We start from the raw sequence: 21,597 nt of genomic DNA, 5'->3' as shown, positions 1-21,597 counted from the left end.
CTGTTTAAGACCGCTACAAGACAAGATGTAGCCTTAGTTTATATGCATTGGAAGACCGTATTCTGCATGCTTTGGGGAAAGAAGGGTTAAGCCTACAGCATGTCCTGAGGTTCAATTATGTGCTTGTTACATCCTCTACAGTGTGTGTGTTTATCTGTGTTTTATTCTATATTTTTTTTACAAAGGCCCTAAAGTGTCATAGTGAGATTCATTTTTGTATGAGGTGAGAATTTATGTTTTGCACTACAGGAAGGCAAAATATTTGCAAGGGAATGCAAAACCTATTGCTAGGGAGCTTGGGGGGGAAAATCCCCCCCCCCCCCCCCTTGGACCCTGAGAGCTCCTTACATGTCAGTGTTCTCTTGTGATACATAATTACTTACTGAACTGCAAAGTAGATACATAACAAGAATGAACTAAAACTGATGATTAAACATGCTGCTCAGATACACAAAAAATGTTGCTTTATTTAGTTACCAACCAAGAAAAAGAAATGGTACACATTTAAAGGGATACAGTCCACCTAACTGTGATGCTATTGCACACACCCAAACCATGGGCTCCTTCAGGCAACAACCACAAAAATGGCAACATTTAAACATCAGTCTCAGGGCATTGTGTTTTATGTGGAGACTCAAACAAATCAGAAATCATGGGGGCATGGATGCATCAGAATGGTCCTTCGAGTCGGCTTCCACACCATGGACCAGCCTCACTTACCCAATGCTGAAACTGACTCAGACTCATTGAAGCTCCAACAAAATCTCTGAAGAAGGCCACCTATAACTTAAACCTGACAACTAATAACAAGAAGTCCACAAATATTTGCATGAAAATGAGGGAGAGCTACTGATATTCAGAAGAAAATCAACCATTATTTTTTTCTTTTTTATCAACTCTTTCATCCTTTGTTATGTGTTCCTCCTCCTTCTACCTTGAATATGCAGTGGGTGAAGTGGCCAATGTGGCAACAAAGGAAGAATATGACACAAAGAATAACAGATGAAAATATGACTTTGAAAATATTGTGTGTAAGTGTGTTGCATAATCTTCTGCCCAACTCCTCTTTAAATTGTAACTTTCAACATCCTTCAAACCACTCAGAGCAATGTGTAAATCAGAGCTATCTTTTTCTGTAGTACTTTCACGTCATCAGAGCAACTGGGTTTTATTCACACAAAAAAAAGAAAGGAATTGAGTGACCGGAGAAAAAAAATAGGAAAAATCACAGTTTAAATAACATAGTCTGTCATGCTTACTCCAAATCTATTATGATCTCTCTAACCAATGTTTTTAGTTTTGTATGTGAACTTCCTCAGTCTCTGCTGTTCTCTGCACCATTGCTGTTCTTTTGTTGTTGCCGCTTGATGTCAAACAGCCCCCATCGTCTGTAGAAAACAGATAGGGTGAAACAAGCAAGCACTCACAGTTTTTCACTCGTGTGCCATTTCATCTGGACTCCTCTGCTCCAAAGGATACAGAAAATAAATCCCCATAGCAGTTGTCTTTGATTATTTTGCAAACACCGTTTCAAATGTAAGATAACCGTATAATTAGTAGACCTCTCTTTATACACTTATTCCAAGTACAAATGCTGCAAAGTGTAAAAATTCATACATTAATGTGAAAAAGAGCAACACAGTGATGGCAAGGTGTGATCTGCCACCCCAAACCCACCCATACACTTGACAGTGAGACCATGGTTTTGAGGATGTAGCAAGGGAATGCATCATATTGTCTACATTTATTTCTCTTCAAGTTAAATACCAGCATCATACACGTGTGCACAGTCCCCTGCCCCACCAACTCCTTAGGCTGAAATAGATTTCACAAGAATTTTCATTTTTTTGTAATGTTGACCAACTCTTTGTAGTCTTGAGTAAACATACTGTCCATTTGCTTGCATTAGATTGTGTGTTTCTCGCATAGACCAGTTTTAAGTCATGATTATCTTGCTGACAGTAAGCTGGGAAGGCACTGAGAAAGCACAACTGAGCTAAAGGTCTCCAGAAGACATAACCCACTCATCCAATAACATACGACAGGTTGAAGTACACGGGTTAATTACAGGCAAGATTCAACATCGTAGGGTTTCATGATTGAACGTCACATCAACATAATTCATTATTACAAAGTCAAAATGACAAAGCCATTCAGTAAGGAAAAAAGACGAGGTGAAATCCTAATGTTTAGAGGCCAAGTACACCATCTGTACAATAAACTCATCTCCAGAGCTTTCTGTATTGACCACATTTTGTATACTGTTTCAAGACATAAATGGATTTTTAAGCAAGCATTCTCTGACCTATGACATCACCTGGGATCAGGGGAACAGGTCATGTCATGTAACAGTTCCCACTTAGACCAAAACTACAGACACAGATGCATGTAAGACATACAGCCTCTAACACATGTAGATTTTTACTCAGAAATTGATTGTTGTCCCTTGGAGTTCAATATGAAGTCCAATTACTTGATGGAAACGAGACAGACAAAACAGATCCAGATCAAATCCTGGTTTCTGAAGGACTTCTAGAACTACTAAAAAAAAAAAAGGATCTTGTTGAAACAGCATTTGATATCACAGGAGAAGGATGGCGGAAGGAGTGTGATGAGGAGGTGAAGCAGGAGCAGCCGGAGGCGTGCCCCAGTGACTCCTCCCCCTCGGGCTCCAGCGATGGCCCTTGGCAAACGCTCACGCCAGCGCCGCACCACCCTACGCCTCTTCTCTCCGCCAAAGCAGAGTCTGGCAACCCGCATAGCAACAGTCAGTCCTGATCCACCCTTCCCCCCGACCGTTTCCACAGCAACCCCATAGAAGTTTGTTTTGGTTCTAGGGCTGGCGTGGCGTGTGGTGCGAGGTGGGGTCCAGTCCATTGGGTTGTGTAGATGTCTTACATGTTCTGATTGACAGGCGTGACATAGTTGCGTGGGAACATTCCCGTCTGGCCGTGGTACGCCCCTTTCCACCAGTTGGGGTCAGAGTTGTCCAGCACTTGGATGAGAGCCCCTCGACGGAAGCCCAGCTCGCCGTCCTCCTGAGGGTCAAAGTCGAACAGTGCCTGTACATACGTGCAATGCTGGAGAAATAACAAGGAGAGAACACAGTAAGGAGCAGAAACAGCACACTAGGCACATCTTATCCTAAGATGAACCAAGACCAATACTGTAGCTTTGCTTATCGATATCAGAAATGGCCAGGGATAGACTTTAGTAGGTTTCTTAATGGAATGGTAGTCACGGTGGTCAATGTGTTAACTACCTCTGGGATCATAGAATAACAACCGCACACATTCTACTATTTAATCTCTTGCACAGTGTATAATCAAAAGCTTCCCTGCACGCACGCACACATACCTGTGGGACCTGCTCGATGTCTTTGAGGAAGATGGTCTGATTCCTGGAGACGGAGCTGGTGCGGTGGTACTCCACCAGGGAATTGAGCGAGTTGAACTTGACCACCCACAGGAAATACTTCCCAGCGCCATCCCGCAGGACTTTGAAGTGCTGCACGTCATTGCCAAACCTGAGGAAGAGAGAGAGAGTGAAAGCATCCAGGATTTAGTACTGTCACTGACTGCTTGCTTCCCTACCATCTGGATGTAGCAATCACACAAGGGCAATTCAGTCATCTGGCCCCTACATTAGTGTCCCATCTCCCAGAACCATCTGTGTGGGATTGCATGCATCCACTACAGTTCTCGTCTACCGTAGGCAATACACTCAAAACATCTGTTGGGAAGCTCAGATGTTGATGCTGAAATGTCGAAAAACTTGCATTTTACAGGGATTAGATCACTGATTCAACTGCGTCTAGAAGAGGTTCGGCAGGAAGTTTTAAGGATATGATAAACAGAGTTAAGAGCCCCAGATATGAGAGCATCTGTGCTGTGTAATGATGCTGTTGTGATCGCTGTGACGCCCAGATAATGAGCTGCAATTATGACACAGATAGGCAAAAGCCGTAAGGTGCCCTGGGCTAAGCTGTGTGTGGCTAAATCCCCAATTATCCTGATAAGCTGCCTATTGATTTTACAGCATAGGCAGACCTGGACTATGGCTGATGGGGAAGACTCCTGTGTTTACATCAATATGTAGATGACGCATTTTGACATGTTGTGCTGCTATATTGTAAACAAGTGCGGTCATGTCTTACCGTCCTGCTCCTGATCTCATGTTGTTAACAATATCTAACAATCACCACTAGGGGTCAATATTGGGCACCATGAGATGAATTAAAACTGAAAGTATCACTTACGCTGAATGCAGTAGAAATCATACCATGAAATTATAACTGAAAAGTATGTCAAACAGGAGTGTAAAAATAAAAACACAGCTGTTGCCCTAATAAAGTCGTGTTTGTGTATGAGCGTGTGTGTGTGTGTGTGTATGTGTGTGATCTGCTGTGGCCTTACTTCACGGAAAGGGAAAAGTCCCCTGGAGTACTCTCGCTCTCTCTGATGAGGAAGGCCCCATCCTGTCGCTGTTTGTTAAGCATCTCCTCGGCCTTTGCCCGCGGGATCTTTCCGTAAAACCACCTGACACCAAAGAGGAGCCATTAATCAGCGCAACAACATCAAAAGGGTGTTTTCACAGGGCTTACAAAACAGGACACTGTGTGTACAGGCATCAGTGGAGAGGGAACACACACTGGGTTAATTAACATGGAGGTGACATTTGAAAAGGCCAGTGGCTACACTGGTGCTTATTTATTTGAACAGCCTGAATATCAATACCACAACAAAAGATCTGGAAATGACAATATTTCTTCTGAGTCCCTTGCGACATAGAGTCATTGGAACCAATGCAAACAGTCCATATGACTCCTTGCTTATTGACAGTATAATTGTTTTTTTCCCCCACAAACTACATTTTCATATCACTATTACAATTAGATTGCATTACACCAACTGTAAACACTCCACCTGCTGCCACTGATTATGGGTTTAATGCTACAAGTAAGTAAGGGGGTATTTATAATGTTCTGATGAGATAAAAAACTGAACTGAGGTCAGTCACAAGCAACAGTAGCCGCAGCATCGGTTGGCGTCACACTTGAGCGCTTCGGTGGAGGTAGGGAAACAGTGCAATCCCAGAGAGGGCGTGTGCCTGCCGGGTCTGCTGGCGGAGGAGAGGAGCACCCTGTGGTGCCCTGGGGGACCCGCCCCACCCACACTCTCCTGTCAATCAAACAATGTGCGTAACTGCACCGGAACTGGGCCTCGTCCCCCACAGGGACGCCTTTGTTAGCAGCTTTTGGAATGCCAGCAGAGCATGACCATGAGATGTGTGGGCTTCAGCTCTCCAGACCAACTGCTCCGTCCGTCATGCTGGATCTCCACAGTCCAGGACACCCCCCCCCCCGTCCCAACACCCAGGGTCTGCCTCACGCTTCAGCTTTAGGCTGACACACTCCCAACCCAGAGCAGCGGAGGCGGCGAGTCCCTCCTGCCTCATTTCATGATCATGTGCCGCCTCAAGCACAGCTCTGATTGGCTGAGGAGGAGCCACTGCACAGCGACCACAATCTGTCTCCATGCCATCCCTGGGTCATGAATCAGTGGGCGCCAATGCATCACTTCAAAGTCGCTGGGCTCTGCCATTAGCACGGCAGATCCAGAAACGCACCAGGAAAAAGTAGAAAGCACGCGAGGCGGAGATCACACAACTTTTCCATTTCGGCAACACTAGAAAGGGGCTCGTTCTGGAAAGAAGCCTGCGGGTCTATTTCTACAACACGGAGCGCAGTTCAGGCGCGGGTCAGGGGTGAGTGGGTCTGCCGGGGGACGCTCGGGCGCCTGACTCAGCAGATTGGGCTCCGCAAGCCGGCCACATGATGAGGGCCTTCGACCAGAGTGGGGAGTCGGGCGAGCCAAACCCAAAACCCCTGACCACAAGGGCTCGCCATCAGAGTGGAGGGAAAAGGGGGTGGAGGAAAGCTTCAGATCCAGGTCTTATATGGCATATCATTTTAAAGAGATGCTTTTGGCTGGCTGTCCTATTAAACAACACTGGGCAAGCCTCCCCAGCTCTTACTGATCTATAATAACAAACTGGTGCTGCAGCGGTCTGGCTCTGTGGTCAGTCCAGCCTCACCGAGTGGAGGTTGCTGATGAAGCTCCTAAAAGCCTGGGACACACCAAGCTGATGGGCAGCCAATGTCTGGCAACTGGTGAGTGTCTGTCAGCCTAATTTGTGCAATGCGTGCCACACATCGGCACTAGTCGGGTCCTTGTTGGCAGCTTTTCAGCCAATTCAATACATTGAATCAGCGCTAGAGCCTGCCGGGGAGCGAGATCATTCTGATTGGCTCTCTGCTGAATGGGAATTTGCTATTGTAGCAGTTTGCTGGTTCTCAGGATGACAGTGGCAGGAGGTTTAGCCAGCTTAAGCACAGATGGTTGTCATACCACTTTACAAAACAATCCAATAAATGTGGCTTAAAAACGCAAACCTAAGATTGACAGAAAATATTCATTTTATTCTTTGCTCACTGAACACTGACGATGGAGAACAAACTGTAGCAGCAGTGACCTACTTTCATATGGGTGCAGAGCTTGGAGCAGATCAACACTTACGGATGTGGCTTCATTTCAATATAATTCTTGGGGATGAAGCCCTCTCTTCCGTTCACCTCTGCCTTGTACCAGTTTTGGTCACATTCTTCATTTAAAACCTGAAAATGCAAAAAGAGATGACAAGAAGACATGAGGCTAGTGGTCATCTGCAGTAGTAGAGAACAACAAGACATGAGGCTAGTGGTCATCTGCAGTAGTAGAGAACAACAAGACATGAGGCTAGTGGTCATCTGCAGTAGTAGAGAACAACAAGACATGAGGCTAGTGGTCATCTGCAGTAGTAGAGAACAAGGAAAGAGAATCCCGGGCAAACAGGACAGACACAGGACAACAGGAGGGCACAGCTAGATTGACACATTTATCTACCAAAACTCAGCGAGGGCCACAACAAATGTCACATTCTCTCCTGACAGGTCTCCACAGACAACATCACGAGGCACGGAGCTCGTAAAAAAAAAAAGGGACATGTGGTTGGCCTAGATATCCAGAGGAAGAGCGGGAGAGCAGACCAAAGCGTCTCCGTCAGGAAACAAGCGTGCAATATCCTTCCTGAGAGCGCCGAGCTCAGCGGGCACAGCCACACATGGGCGTCGTTGCCATGGAGCAGTCACTTTCAGGACAACACACACTGAGCCACCCAGATACGGCCGAGCACCACCAGCCTGGGTCTGAAACAACATGAGCCATTCATATGGCAACACTGGGAGACCCTGCACACAAAGCCTAGAGGCGTATTGGCACACACATACAAAAGAGTCTGGATAGCATTTCAGGTGAACGCTTGTTGAAAAGTCTGAGCAGTGGAGGGGTGGGGGGTGGGAGTGCACAACTACGTATGGGGCCAGACACTGCTGGTCTACAGTGCAGAGTCCAGCTTGGTCAGCAGCAGACGCTCTACTCAGAGAGCCCATCTGTGCTCACTACCCCAGGCCAAGTGGGAAGAGACACACACACACACACACACACGAATGGCCTCAGAGAACAGTGACAATCTTTTAAAGTACACCATTTCTAGGGAATTTCGCTCAAGGTGTCGCAGAACAGAGAACACTAGCATCAGCAACTGGACTAAACCTTTCCACTGCTTATACAGCACACAGTAACAGCGTCCACTCTCGTCGTCGGAGATGTCCGCTGTGCCTGTGGGCCGAGACAGGAGATGACTCCCCCGGTCTCCTGGTGGTAGTGGCCTTCTGTAAACAGCCATTAATCTTCCCCTCCTGCCGCCCAGCTGTGGCGCCTTCACCGCCGCGCCACAAAGTGAAAAAGACTCCCACTGTAAACAACCGAGGGGGGGCAAACAATGTGAGAAAACACAAGACCAGAGGTCTGAAGTGACCTATATTGGTGTGGGACTCAAAACCCCATACAAATGACTTCCTAGAAATCCCAATGTTGTTTAAAAGGATTAGTTTGAAGGAAATGCCTCAGAGAACAGTGGTGTCTAAACATGTCTTTCTGTTGTTGGTGAACAAGCATGAGCTGGACAAGATCATCAGCCACTGAGGGGCAGTCATTCAAGTTGCATTAACTATATCCCACATCAGCCATCTTTTGTATCGTTCAAGAAAGGCGCTTCACATCTCATGAGTAATGAGTATATGCCACATCATTACTATGTTAAACTCTATATTATTTCACATCTCATGAGTAATCAGTATATGCCACATCATTACTATGTTAAACTCCATATTATATTGTTTCACATCTCATGAGTAATGAGTATATGCCACATCATTACTATGTTAAACTCCATAGTATTTCACATCCCATGAGTAAAGGGTATATGCCACATCATTACTATGTTAAACTCCATAGTATTTCCAGCAATAAGTAGTCTTCAGTCACCCATCTATGGTCTACAAGCTTCCTCTGTAACCAACGGCACAAAATGGAAGCAACCTTCGGATCTGCAGCTCTGGTTAAGAGGGTATGAAGCTCACTCTTATTGTCTGTGTGACCAGAACACACACAGCACACGGAGCCCACCCTCAAACTCAAACTGCTGGAAGAGAGAGCGAGGCCAGTGGAGAAAAGTGTTTCCCAACCACAGCGCTGAACTATAATTCATCCTCTCATTATCTTCGGAAAGGATTTTAAGCCCAGAAGACAACCCCTGATTGTTATTTGTTCCAACCGCATAGCTTGTGCATTCAGGAGCGAGCAGCAGCGCTGAGCCCACGGGCGTCTACGTGCAGAGCTGCGTTTCGGCAGAGCCGAGACGCGCCGCGCCGAGCCGCTCTCCAGAGGAGCGAGAAATCTCCTCGCAAACTCTGCCCCAGTTTTCGACTCTTTCTAGAAAATCCTCTCAGCGGCAAAGAGCTTTTAGGAGGGGATAAGCAAACAAACAAACAAACATCAAAAAGAAGATGGAGGTGATTAAAGATGTGCGCCTCCCTCTGTTCTGGATGAGGGACTACGCGCCGTGGTGTGGGGAAGAGATGGATCACTCTCAAAGCCATTCTCCCCTTAAACCCTAAACCACACTGAGGGGGAAGAGAGAGAGAGAGAGAGAGAGAGAGAGAGAGAGAGAGAGAGAGAGAGAGAGAGAGAGAGAGAGAGAGAGAGAGAGAGAGAGACGGGCTGCCCACACTGATGCCAGTTTGATCCAATATTCAGAGACGTGCGCCAGCAGCCTGCTGTCTCGCAGGAAATCCACTGTTGCTAGGCAGTGAATTACACAGAGAGAGAGAGAGAGAGAGAGAGAACCATTGGTGTGTGTGTGTGTGTGTGTGTGTGTGTGTGTGTGTGTGTGTGCGTGCGTGCGTGTTTGTGTGTGTGCATGCGTGTGTGTTTGTGTGTGTGCATGCGCGTGTTAGTGTGCAGAGGAGAAATAAATAGATATTGGGTCAAATTACTAAATTAGATCACTAACAGATGAGCTGTGTTGTAAGTACATATGAAATATATATAGTATTAAATTATTCTTATTTTAATAAAATAAGCCTTTTTTGTTTCTATAAATACAATTTGGGTATCTGTATTTTTGTATAAGACTGTAAAAACCTCTATGTTAATATGCATTTCATATATGAATGCAAATAAATGTAGTTTTTAATTTAGTCAAAATTGTATCAGTTGTACAACGGATTTGAAATATGCCCTTGGCCTTTCCAAATCACACTATGGCCTTTCAGTCATGTATCATGCATAAAATGAAAAGAGCAATCCAAACAACCTTTGGCCATTGTCACTATTTAAAGTTGATAGCTCACAATGTAGCCACATATTGACTTTGCCAACAGCTGGTATCTATGTGCTAGGTCTATTCAAACTCCATATGTCTCACATATACTGTACCAATTGTGAAACCCCATTTTGTCACATCAGTCAGCATATGTGCCTAGTCATGCATCATTACCAGGCAGCACTTGAAATAGGAGGTCATAACCCAGATGATTAATTTTAGTAAGAGTCAGAAGTGTCACATTTAAAAGGTAACATAATGAGAAGTTCCTCTCGAGGCTGGCCTCTCTGGGATGAACCTGAAAAGAGTTCCATTTTTAGGATTGTTCTTTTGGGCCTACTCTTTAAAGTGCTCTTTGCTGCTCTTTAAGGGACTCTGGACAGGAAGTCCATTTTGCAGAGCTCTGTGTGTCCATAGAAGACTAGGGCTGAGTATTAGCACAGATGTCCTGACCTGATTTGATTTGATTCTGATGAATCGATTCAGTATAATTTGATTCTGATTCAATAACATAATGACATATGAGATGTGATACAGTAGCTACAGTAGAGAGATCTTAGACGGAACACGGAATGACTGGTAATTAAATGGATTTGATATGTTAGCCATGTTTGATATGTTTAACCATTACAGAAGCAGCCCTAGGAAAAAATGCATAGTAGCACAAAAATTAAAACAAGAAATTTTACTGATCAATATCAAATCAGACAAACAACCCTAATATCCACTGAATTGAGGAATTGGCTTCATTTTGTGGAATCTCTTTAAGCATTATAGATAATGTCAATATTGACTTTATCCTTGAAATAAGGTTTATGTCAGAATATTTATTTGTCACGGTTATACTGATAGGCTTAAAACCAATGCATGGCAATTCTTAGGATAACATTGACAAATATGACATATGAGAGACATGGTACTGAGACTAATCATCACTATGAACTCTGCATGACCTCACAGATCCAATTTAAAAACACAGACATGAGCCGCCAGACAAGTGCCGCCTGTAATCCACGGCATGCCTGAGGGCGTCGAGCAGACACGACTACAGATGCCATCAGGACATGAAGTGTCAGAGCGCACGGCTGCAGATCCCACCCTCTGAGTCACTGTGTGCGCTTTGATCTGCACAGCACGAGTAGGTGTGTGCGTGTGTGTGTGTGTGTGTTCGTTTGTGTATGTGTTCGTCTGTGTGTGTGCCCTTGTGTGTGATGGTGGAGATGACAGGGGCGTGGTCAGAATGGCTGCCAAGTGAGGAGTGTTGGAGACTGGAACAGTGGTCCGTCACAGGCATTTCAAAAGCCGAAATGTAAAATATCCCTTTGACTCTGTAGCAAGTGTGAGGCCTGTAAACAAATCATCTGGCTTTGTTCACAACAGGCTACTACGGTCTGAGCTATTACCCAAAAAAAAAAAAAAGATATGATGATGCATAACATTTCTCTGGTTTGGTTGAACCAGACTTACACCTCAAGAGAGAAAAGTGAACAAGAGAGTAAAGAGTGAAAAAGAGTGAAAGGACAGAGAAAGAGAGAGAGCGAGAGAGAGAGAGAGAGAGAGAGAGAGAGAGAGAGAGAGAGAGAGATCTGTAGAGAAAGGAAATGGGGGAGCTAATGGCCACCCCTCCCTGTGAGCATGTGCCAGTGTTCAGCAAGGGAGCTGGCTGATAGAAGTCATTAGGCTCTCTCTAGGAAATGAGGGCCAGCCTGACCGAGCACACAGCACAGCACAGCACAGCACAACACAACACAACACAACACAACACAGCACAGCACAGCACAGCACAGCACAGCACAGCACAGCACAGCACAGCACAGCACAACACACAGCACAGCACAACACAACACAACACAACACAACACAACACACAGCACAGCACAACACAACACAACACAACACAGGACACAGCACAGCACAGGACACAGCACAGCACAGCACAGCACAGCACAGCACAGCACAACACAGCACACAGCACAACACAGCGCACAGCACACAGCACACAGCACACAGCACACAGCACACAGCACACAGCACACAGCACACAGATGGGGAGGGAGGGGAGAGAGGAATTGGGGACAATCTAAGATTATACCAATGGCATACTAATGGGGTCTCTGGTCCAAATACCAATGGCATACTAATGGGGTCTCTGGTCCACGGCACAAGTCTCAAGGACTTGACAGGGTCTCACACAGACAGACAAGTGGAAAGATGTAGAAGAGGATTAACTTGACTACTGTCTAGGGGCTGGTCTGATCCAACTCTCAGAAGTGGCAGGAGTTGAATCTTGAGCACACAGACCGCTGGACCAGCTCCAGGCAGAACTGCAAAATGTCTACTGAACAAGACGCTACTACAAAATAGTAATTTCAGTGTTTTTTTGTTTTTGCTTGTCTGCAACTGAGTGAATGAAATTGAGTTGAGCATGGACTATGTCAATATAGATCTGATGAGGTCATAATTGTGTTGAACAAGAGAGCAAAGAATCAAATTTCTCTAAAGGAACCACACTTAGCTAGGATGGATCGGTGGCAGGGACTGAGCCTTGAACTGAGATCTTTGCTTTGAAAACATCAGCCCCACTGTTTTTACATTGGACAGTTTTTTTTCCCTTTGCTGACAGGCTAGATGTATTCTGTTTTATCTTCAGAGTTTCAGTGTACAGAGGCATCAGGTATGGCAAGCCTTTCAATATTTTACACCCCCTACCTTAACTCCACTCCACTCCACACATACATCCTTGATTTAAGCCTCGAATGGTGATGTGACGCCAATCACTGTTACAGTTTTTACAATCTGTCCCATTCTTTGGTAGTGATGAATGCCTGATTATTTTCTCATTATACTGTAGTGTAATTTTTATAGCCCACATACAATCAGCAGGTTCTAGCCTAATCATAGAGAAACTCCTGATTACTTACTGTGTCAGGGGATATCATTCAATGAAACTACTGATTAGCAAGTATTACTGATCAGCCAAGACAATGGCATGTTTTTGTGTTGACTTGCCAGCAGCTATCCCAACTTCCACTGAAATATTTAAAAATAATATAAAGGAAAAGACAAATATCCTGACCTGGCACTAGAGATGCCTAAAATCACACCCTTTGCCTCTTAAGAATGGCATCTGAAGTCTTAAAACCAGCACAGGTTTATTATAACAGCCGCCTTCAGTGTGTGGAAAGGGCGACAAATAATTATTGGTAACAATGACAGAATTGCAGATAATCACAAAATACTGGATGTGGTGTTTATCATTTAAGTGCAGCTAACTTGAAAACACTTGAAACGGACGTCTAGATGTACATGAATAACACAGAGTATCTCTGGGTGTTTTTTACAAAAAAGAGAAGCCAAACAAAGTATTTGTTCTGAGAGCAGCTGTGTAGACCTGCTATCGCGACAAACAGACAGAGGTGCGGACAGCTTGTCCTTATGTCCAAGTCCCTCTTATCTTGATGATAGGCTATCTCTGTACAGATGAGAGCTTAACTCAGTCATTTCTTGTAAACTATGTCACGCACAGACTTCCCATACAAGATTAGGGAAGGGGAAGGTTGAATTGCTGACATATGCTATGTTAGAAGGTGCAACGTTCTGTTTGCCACTATTGGGTTAGTTGGTGTGGCAGTTACTGTACACACAGCTACTTGCTAAGTCATGACTGGCTTGGAAGTAGTGTTGTGGGGTGATGTGAAGATGTATTGAGTCGAGCACACCAACCTGGTGAAGCTCCACTCTGAGTGAATCAACTTGGTTAGCTAAAGTAAAGCTACTCTCTCCCTCATACAGAAGAATAAACACTTGACCTGATTGGTCATCATCGCTATAGTATCCTGGTGGTTGTAAAAATGACCCTTCAGATGAATAGCACAAAACGCCAGTTTCTCATTCATTTTTTTAACAGAATGGTCAGGCAGAGTGGGCAGATTTGAGAGCAGCTGGGTAGAGGTGCTAATGACCAGCGATCTCCACACTTATTCTTCTCCACATCCATATTATACAGGCACATGCCCATTTGTGCTCATTAGCCTAACCAGAAGGTGCCCGTCAGTCAGGCAATAGCATTCTGCCATGGCTTCACTGGATTCCACAAATCCCCTCTAAGGCTACGTTCTACAGCCAGAGATTTTCTCACCCCCATAGGTCATGTCCCCTGGGCTCCTGACACGCCCCTCCGCTCACAACCTGCTCTCGGTGCATATGCACACCCACCACCACCGCCATCTGTGGCCCACCATCACGCACGTGAGGCCACCCCCCCTCGCCCAGCAACATGGCCCCCACAGCTGAATAGAGTCGATTCGTATGTGGGTGCAGAAATAGTCTGGCTTGAACAGACTGTACCATTCACACTCCACTGCGCGAGCATACCATTGTCATGTGACTTTACAGGGTCGAGGGTGATCTCCATGTTAGGTATTCACAGCAAAGGCATGACCACCATAATGGACTCGGAATAGAAAGCATCTACGAAAACCATCCATTTCAGTTCCAGGAAGGATTTTGGTTTGTTTGTTAAGCTATGACAGAGGAGAGGAAGCTTGTTGATAATCTTAGTCAATTGATACTTGATAAGCTTAGTTAACTTCACGATAAATGTCCTCCATGCAGTTTAGACCATGCTGAATTATAAACATGGGTTCAGTCCAAGTGTGACAGATGAAGCCTCTTCACAGGGATTCCCTCTGAAAACACACATTCTCCCTCTTCTCTCTAATAACACAGGGGAATCCAGGGTCTCTCAGAGGCAGCACTGAGCCAATGTTTGGAAGCTCTGGGGGTGGGGACAAAAGCCTGCTGTCAACAACTCAGGTGTGATATGCAATCTGAGGAAAAGGTCTGGCCAAGGGGGAAATTTACAATTATCCCTGGCCAAAAGTACACTCATTCCTTAATGCCGAATGAGTCAGCAAGTCAGCACCGTTTGAAAGACAACACGTCCTGTCAACTTCCAGTCCGCTGTGATGCACAAAGCCGGCACCTCCAGCTAGACGTCATGACTAACGTGCTGCTCCCCAAACACAGCCTGCCTCAACAACACAGAGCACACCTCACCTATGCCCAGCAGCGGTACCTTTAGTACCAATGAGCGAGAGCCACAGGCACTGGCGGCCTGCCGTCTGGGTTCAAAGGCAGGCCGCAGGCTGGCTGGCGGGGGCTTGTAATGGCCTGTCCAGTCTCTCCTGGGCGGCCTGTGGACTCGCCACGGACCGTTAAGTCATCAGGGTTGTTTACCCAGAGCCTGTGATCAGGAGGCATCATAGAACTGTAATGCTGGCTTAAGTGGGGCACTTTTAACAAGCCCACAGACAGGCTTGGCAGGATTACAGCATTAGTCCAAGCGCCTGCTTTCTCCCTCGACACCACCGCACACGCCGCCATGGCAGACGGACCAGCATCAGACGCATCACAATCATCATCATCATCGAAGGGATGAGATCACCAGACGGTGACTGATCCCCTGCGGGCGACAGCACAACCATAGACTAAAATGTTTGGTTGAGATCACATCTGTGATAAACGACCCAACACATGAATCATCTGATATGAGGCTGTAAGCCTGTCAAGTAGCAGCGTGTCTGAGGCCAGTGCATCGGCAGGCCTTTCACTCAGACTCCCTCTCTTGCTACCCTCGGGGGCCTGTGACTGAGGCGCTAGTGACAGATGGGTCAGCGCTGACACTGATCCCAGAGCTGTCCCACAGGGGACGCGTCACAAGCAGAGTGGCTGATGGAGGATGTGAAGAGAGAGAGAGAGATTGGGGATGACTCAGGGCCGTCTCTGATGAGTCACACTCTCATCTTCTTTGTTTGGTACCCAGAGCCACATGCATGCGCAGAATAACTGAATATCAACACAAGAGCAATGCACGGTCAACAGTCAACAGGCTTACTTTAGCATTTCCTCGTGAGGATTTCACGTCCTGTTTGGCTGCCTCTTTGTGAAGCAATCCTAGTTTTTGGTAAGAGCTACTCCCTTGGCGATGAAGAAAATGGAGAGTTGGGGATGAAAAGGGTCAATTATACATTCATAACATTGTGTCTCAGCGAAAAGTGCTGACAGCTTCCTGCAGTAAACACTCATGACTTATGGGGCTGGTTTATGTGAAAAAGAGAAAAAGGAGTCATTAAGAGATTTTTCCCTTTCTCTTCCTGCCTCTGTCTCTTCCGCTGGGAGGATTCTATTGAGTTTCCGCGGGAGCCGCAGAGGAGCCGGGGCCCAGTAAGCGCTCCTCCCCTGCGGGGCAGTACATTGACACACCGCTCTGATCAATACCCACGGAGGAGGAAAAACGCCCAGCGTCAACAGTATTCTGTGATATACGAGGAGCGAAACTGCTAGTTTTCTATAATGAGACAAATCAAGCAGAAAACACACTGCATCAAAAGCCAAGAATAGAGGCCAGAGCCAGGGCCTGTGCCTTGGCACACAAGGGAGAGCCTTTGGTCAATATAGCTACAGTGTTCAATAGAATGTAGGGGACAAGTCTATGAACTCTATGAAATAGTGCTTCATCAGTTCTGAGTCATGTTCCTGACAGTGTTGTCAGATTGGCAGCAGATCCAGTCAAATAAAAACACCCCTGTCTGATAACACAGTATTGACTTTGTCATTAGCATAATGCCAGTGCTACTGTATGGTAAAAATGAGCACATTTGATACCATGTTACATGTCAGGGATTATAAATGACTGCGACTGTAGAAGCAATAATAAAAGTCACATTATATGGATCTATGATAGGGTACGCCACAGAGCTCATTAACTGCAGCGTTTAGTGGTAGTAAGTGACTAAAGGATCGCAAACTTGATTGCATTCTTGTGCAGCCTCACAATCTAAATTTTGCTGACTGCCACACAGGCGAGGGCATATCCCACTGAGTCGCTATTTGGCACAGTGTTTCCTTTCATCTGAGGATCTCACACTCGGCAGCTCCCGGAAAATCCCAGGTGGCCTTGAGAAAGTGGGGCACACCAAGAGGCGCTCCCATACACATCTCATTCTACCCCCTCAACACCCCGGGAAAAGAAAAAAAAGAGAGAGCTAGAAAACTAAGGGTTACATTCCAGACTCCCTTCAAAGAGCGGGTTCCTGAGCTTGCTGCTAATAAAATTGAGGCCTTAGACCTCAAGAGAGTCTCAAGTAAATCAGGCTGCAGAGAAGAAGCCCTTCAAAGCCACAATCAGGAGCAGAACACAAGCCTTCCCCCCTCCAGTCAGAAGTCATGATCCCGTAATTAGAGGATTTCTTTTCCATCTCCATCACAGCGCTGCTTGCCAAAGGGGAGCATCGCTTCATTAAAGTGGTACAGGGCTCTGGAGGATAATATACGTTTTCTGCGCATACTTCAACATGGCACACTGACAAGGAGACACGCTTGAATTATCAACGTCTTCTTATCACCTATTTTTGCAAACATTTCTAAAATGTCTTTTCAAAGCTTGCACCACATCACAGTTTTTCACAGTCCAGAAATAAAAAAGCCCAGCAACTTCCACAGCCTTCTCCCATGTCAGCGACTTGTCAGCACGTTTCTCAGCCACATCCAACTGCGTCTCCTCCCTCTCCTCAAACCCTGAAATGCTCCACATTTTTTTTTTGCGCAGAGAGCGGGCCGTGTTGAAAACTAAAAACAACAGCCAAGCCCCGGCGACCTTCTGTCACCTCCTCCCTGACCTCCCCTCCCTCGGCCCTGGCGCTGAGGCAACACGGCCCAGTCACAGGCCAGGGTCCTGAGAATGTTTTCCTCTTCTCCTGTGTTTACTTTCTCGTCCCCGGGGTGGCTACGGAGGTAAGATTGGGGGGGGGACCCCGTCCGAGAGAGCCGCCGCTCTCTCTCTCTCTCTGGTCCTGCTCAAGCTGCTGGTTTGAGTTTGCAGCTCTCTGCCCACTGAGCTGGAGGGAAAATAAACACCGTCACCTCTCCAGAGCCCCCACTTCCTGCTTCTCTCCCTCTCTCCCACTTCCTGCTTCTCTCCCGCTCTCCCACGGCTTACACCGGGGGGGACACTGCAGCTGGAACAGAAAGATGGAGCAGAGGTCTGCTACGCCTCTCTCCAGAGCTGCCAAGTCCATCATGTGCATATTGTAAAGGAAAACTGTAAGGACCTGCAGGGTATAGGATAGAGACAGCGCCAGCAGGCCAGTATGCCTTTGCATAAGCCTTTCAAACCAAGAAAACAGATTATCTCCACATATCTGTACAGTGCTGCTCAAATGACATTTCAACTCTATTGAGCCTTTGATGCAGATGCAGATCTTCTTTCTGGACCACAAAGGCCATCGACCAAGGCACTTCAGTGCCCCATCTGCCATGAGGTCTCTCTGCAATGGGTCCTTCGTGATGGATCCATTATTCTGGTCACAAGAAAGATCTCTGCAGCTGCCTTCTGCTGCCATATAGCCTGTGGCAGAGCTCCAGTTTCAGCTCCTTCCCTTTCTGCCGCTTTCAGACTCAAATTAGAGCTCTGCTGATGTTCAGGCCTCCTGTTTGCAAAGAGAAATTACATGCTGAGGGGATTAGTAGTGAATTAGTAGTCCTTGTATGAAAGAACTGGGGAAAAAAACAGTCTGTTTCTGCTACCAAAATATGTCTGGTAAACTGAAATGGTTAAAACTAAGAAGCTTGGCAAATGGCAGATAGTGCTTTTATCCAAATGGCTTAGTTATCATAGAAGACCACAGCAGAATGCTGACAAGGGAGCCATGAGCACTTTTTTATTCTTCCCTCCCCTCCTCAAAAATTACCATGAAAAAGCCAAAAATTACCATCTTCAGCTGAAACATTAATACCACAGATCTGTGCTTGGAGGGATAAGCTACTGCATGAGCAAAACACAACCCACACAGACTCTCTGACAACCCACACAGACTCTCTAACCCAAATTACAGAAAAGGAGAGGAAATGGCTTCTGAGTGCCGCCTGTGCTGAATTCTGATAATGCTGCCGAGCTTTGCCACACGCTGCCAAACACCAAAGATTGAGTCAGATCTATATGGACGAGGCCAAGACGAGCGCCTGCCGAGGTGGGAGCGAGCTGCTCATGAACACTGTGCTGCTCAACAAGGATTTCTGTGTTTTTGCCAACAGGACATTCAAGTCGGCTGACAATTTCAAACTGAAACAGTTTGCAGAGCAGAGCTGCAGAGCTTTGAAGTGTGCGGTTAGTGTGGAACAGGCTCAAGTTGAGGGGGCTGAAAAACAGCCTCTTCCATGGTTTCTAAATTCAATTACGCAGCTGGAGAATTGGATGGCAGGCGTTCCTGAATCCCCTTCAGACCCCCTCTCTCCAAACCTCGGGAAGCCGAGCCTCATGGGACCTTGGAGAAGAAGGGGGAGGCGCACTCGGTTTAGGGGCTGGAGCAGTGAGAGCGAGTAGGAATTGGGAGAGTGCTTGTGCAAGCCAGTCTCCTTTCCTCCCTTTTATCTCTTCCCAGTGTACCAGAGCACAGTGGCACAGGCCCAGGAGCGTTACTGTCAATCTGTTGCCTCACATATTTCATATTTATGCTCAGCTCATACGCAGGCAGGCACGGGCCTGTGGGACGATGCTAATTGGCACGCCGCAGCCCCACCTTGTTCACCACAGTAACTCAGGTCTCAACGCCAGTGGTTTTCACAAGAATTAGGGCTCGCTTGTCAGTGAAGAAATAAGGGATTTGTGTGTCTTTTACACTATATTGGCAGGGCCAGAACAACTGAAAGTTCACTGAATGTTATTTGTCTCCTAACCTCACATATTTCCACTATACCCTAACTGTAGGTACATATATCATGTGCCTTGACTCCTTTATGAATATTAGAGGCTGTTAATTTCAGAAACAAACAATACACAAACTATTTTAAAGTATATTACAGATACGCAGACATTAGACATTAAAATATCATTAATTTTGCTAGTACACTAGTGACGGTGAAGTTGGGTTGATTCCTGTGAGGAATGGCTGCTATATTCAGTAAGGCAGACAGACCAGAGGCCAAGGCTGCCCAAACATAAGAGCAAGAGACTGAAGTGAAGAGAGGTTTCTAAGGACCTTGCACTGACATCTTTAAAAATGACACAGCGCTGGCATATAGTCCATCTAACAGTGAACGTGAGTGGCACCGCAATCACCGAACCGAAGCCGTGGCACTTGGCTCAGCCTTCCCTGATGGAGAGGATAAGATGAGTCATTAACTGACAAGCACTGGTGAAATGGCAGACATCCTGTTCCAAGAACATTTAATGTCTCAACCACAAAAATGCTGGTATCGGAAGGGGCAAAAGTGGAAAAAAGAAAAGAAAAAAAACATTTAGATGCTTGCTGTAAGAAAAGAAAACTGTGGTTTGAAGCCTTTTCTCCAGAATACCAGAATAGCAACACTCACGTGAGGGATTAATGGCAAAAATGGCCTATTAAAGTGTTAGGAAAGGTAAGAGAGTGCACAGTGACAGTGCATGCACATTGTCCCAAAAGGGTGGACCTTGAAGTATAAGGGAACTATCGACTACCCAAACAAGAACAGCATTGCCATGATCTCTTGGGCAGCTGGTGGGGTTGGCTACTTCTATTTGGCTTCCTCCTCTAAACTCTTGACCTCTCACTGGCATGATGGCTTAGCCTACATGGGACATGTTATGGTTATGTGAATTGATCCTGAGATGTAATTTGATATGCATGAAGCTTTCAAAAGGGTTGTCAGTGAGTGCAGTTTTCTCTGTGGTAAACTCCAATCAGAGATGCTCAAAGGACCAAGACAATGAACTGTACACAATATGAACACTGTAAGAATAGACGGGTGGGTGGAACAGTTTTAAGACATACAACAAATAGTAAGCTACTTAAGGATCAACAAAATAATTTACTTAGGGCATGTATCGAAGGCTGCCTCTTTCCTAGCCTATCGTAGCCCAGGCTACATCGACAGCAACTTAGGCTGCACAGGCAAGGCTGCCAGAAACTTGAACCACTAACCCAGAATTATATGACAAACACTAAGACAAATATTCAGAGCAGTTGGTGTTCCCAGTCGGGCGCAGCACATGCAAAACGCCTTGGTAAATACATTCTGTATCCTATTTTCAGTTCATGACCATGTCATTACAAAGGCTAACATTTCCAAGACACCAAATATACGAGCATAAATCAGCGATTACCTTCAGTACCTCTCCACGCTTGAAACTTAGTTCATCATCTGCAGTCGCTTTAAAATCGTACTTCGCTATGGCTTCCATTGTGCAGGGCAGCTGATAACCTGTTGTTGTGTCCGTGCGGAGGGTAGCCTACACAAACCAGTTGCTGCTCTCCTAATTCCTCGACTTATTCCTTCTGGATGGACGATAACTGGGATAGACTGGAAAGAAAAAGACCAAGTTGGTTTTACTGCTCCTCAGCCTATACCCTTGTTTAGAGGAGACGTTTGGCGGAAGGTATGAACTGCAATAAATAAAAATGCGTGTAAATCCGAGCGTATAACAACAAATTTGTGGAGGAAAAACGCAAAACTGCCTGGGCGAAATAGTGTTTGATGAAACCGCACCCAGAGACAATAGCTACATTGAAAGACACACGCATGTAGGGGAGGAAGGAAATGAAGGCGCTGACATGTCAAACAGCCAACTACAACTCGCCCACATCCCGAAAACAGCCAATCAGAGATGAGGAACGACCCTCGTCAAATAGGTGAATTTTAAGCGTATGCGATTTTAACATGACTCAGACTGAAATTGTAGAACTCCACAGCCACTATTTAACTCCTGGTCACCATATCGCAATTTTCATCGAGACTAACTTTACCACACCGAACAAAGTGACTTTTATATAGCCTAGTTTATGTCGTTTGGACAAA

General features: G+C 45.9%; 1 protein-coding gene across 1 annotated transcript; it reads right to left on the bottom strand.

The window, feature by feature from the left end:
• Positions 1–1,281: 1,281 nt before the first annotated feature.
• Positions 1,282–21,341, bottom strand: grb2a (growth factor receptor-bound protein 2a). The gene is made up of 5 exons (XM_042105529.1): positions 20,906–21,341; positions 6,579–6,676; positions 4,416–4,538; positions 3,358–3,526; positions 1,282–3,080 (listed from the first exon to the last, which is right to left on the bottom strand). The coding sequence occupies exons 1-5, from the start codon at positions 20,981–20,983 to the stop codon at positions 2,895–2,897; spliced, it is 654 nt and encodes a 217-aa protein (XP_041961463.1). The 5' UTR covers positions 20,984–21,341; the 3' UTR covers positions 1,282–2,894.
• Positions 21,342–21,597: the final 256 nt, after the last annotated feature.

Source organism: Alosa sapidissima, chromosome 9, assembly GCF_018492685.1.
Source record: "Alosa sapidissima isolate fAloSap1 chromosome 9, fAloSap1.pri, whole genome shotgun sequence".
NCBI lineage: Eukaryota > Metazoa > Chordata > Actinopteri > Clupeiformes > Clupeidae > Alosa > Alosa sapidissima.
The sequence above is the reverse complement of the archived record's forward strand: the minus strand, read 5'-3'. Positions and strand labels throughout refer to the sequence as shown.

What these genes read in the sequence shown, in the direction of transcription:
- grb2a (XM_042105529.1), bottom strand. Translation starts at nt 20,983, where the DNA reads ATGGAAGCCATAGCGAAGTACGATTTTAAAGCGACTGCAGATGATGAA. An exon ending in GACTTTTCCCTTTCCGTGAA is followed by an intron (nt 3,527 to 4,415) that starts GTAAGGCCACAG and finishes TCTCTTCCTCAG; the next exon opens with GTTTGGCAATGACGTGCAGC. An exon ending in ACATCGAGCAGGTCCCACAG is followed by an intron (nt 3,081 to 3,357) that starts GTATGTGTGCGT and finishes TTATTTCTCCAG; the next exon opens with CATTGCACGTATGTACAGGC.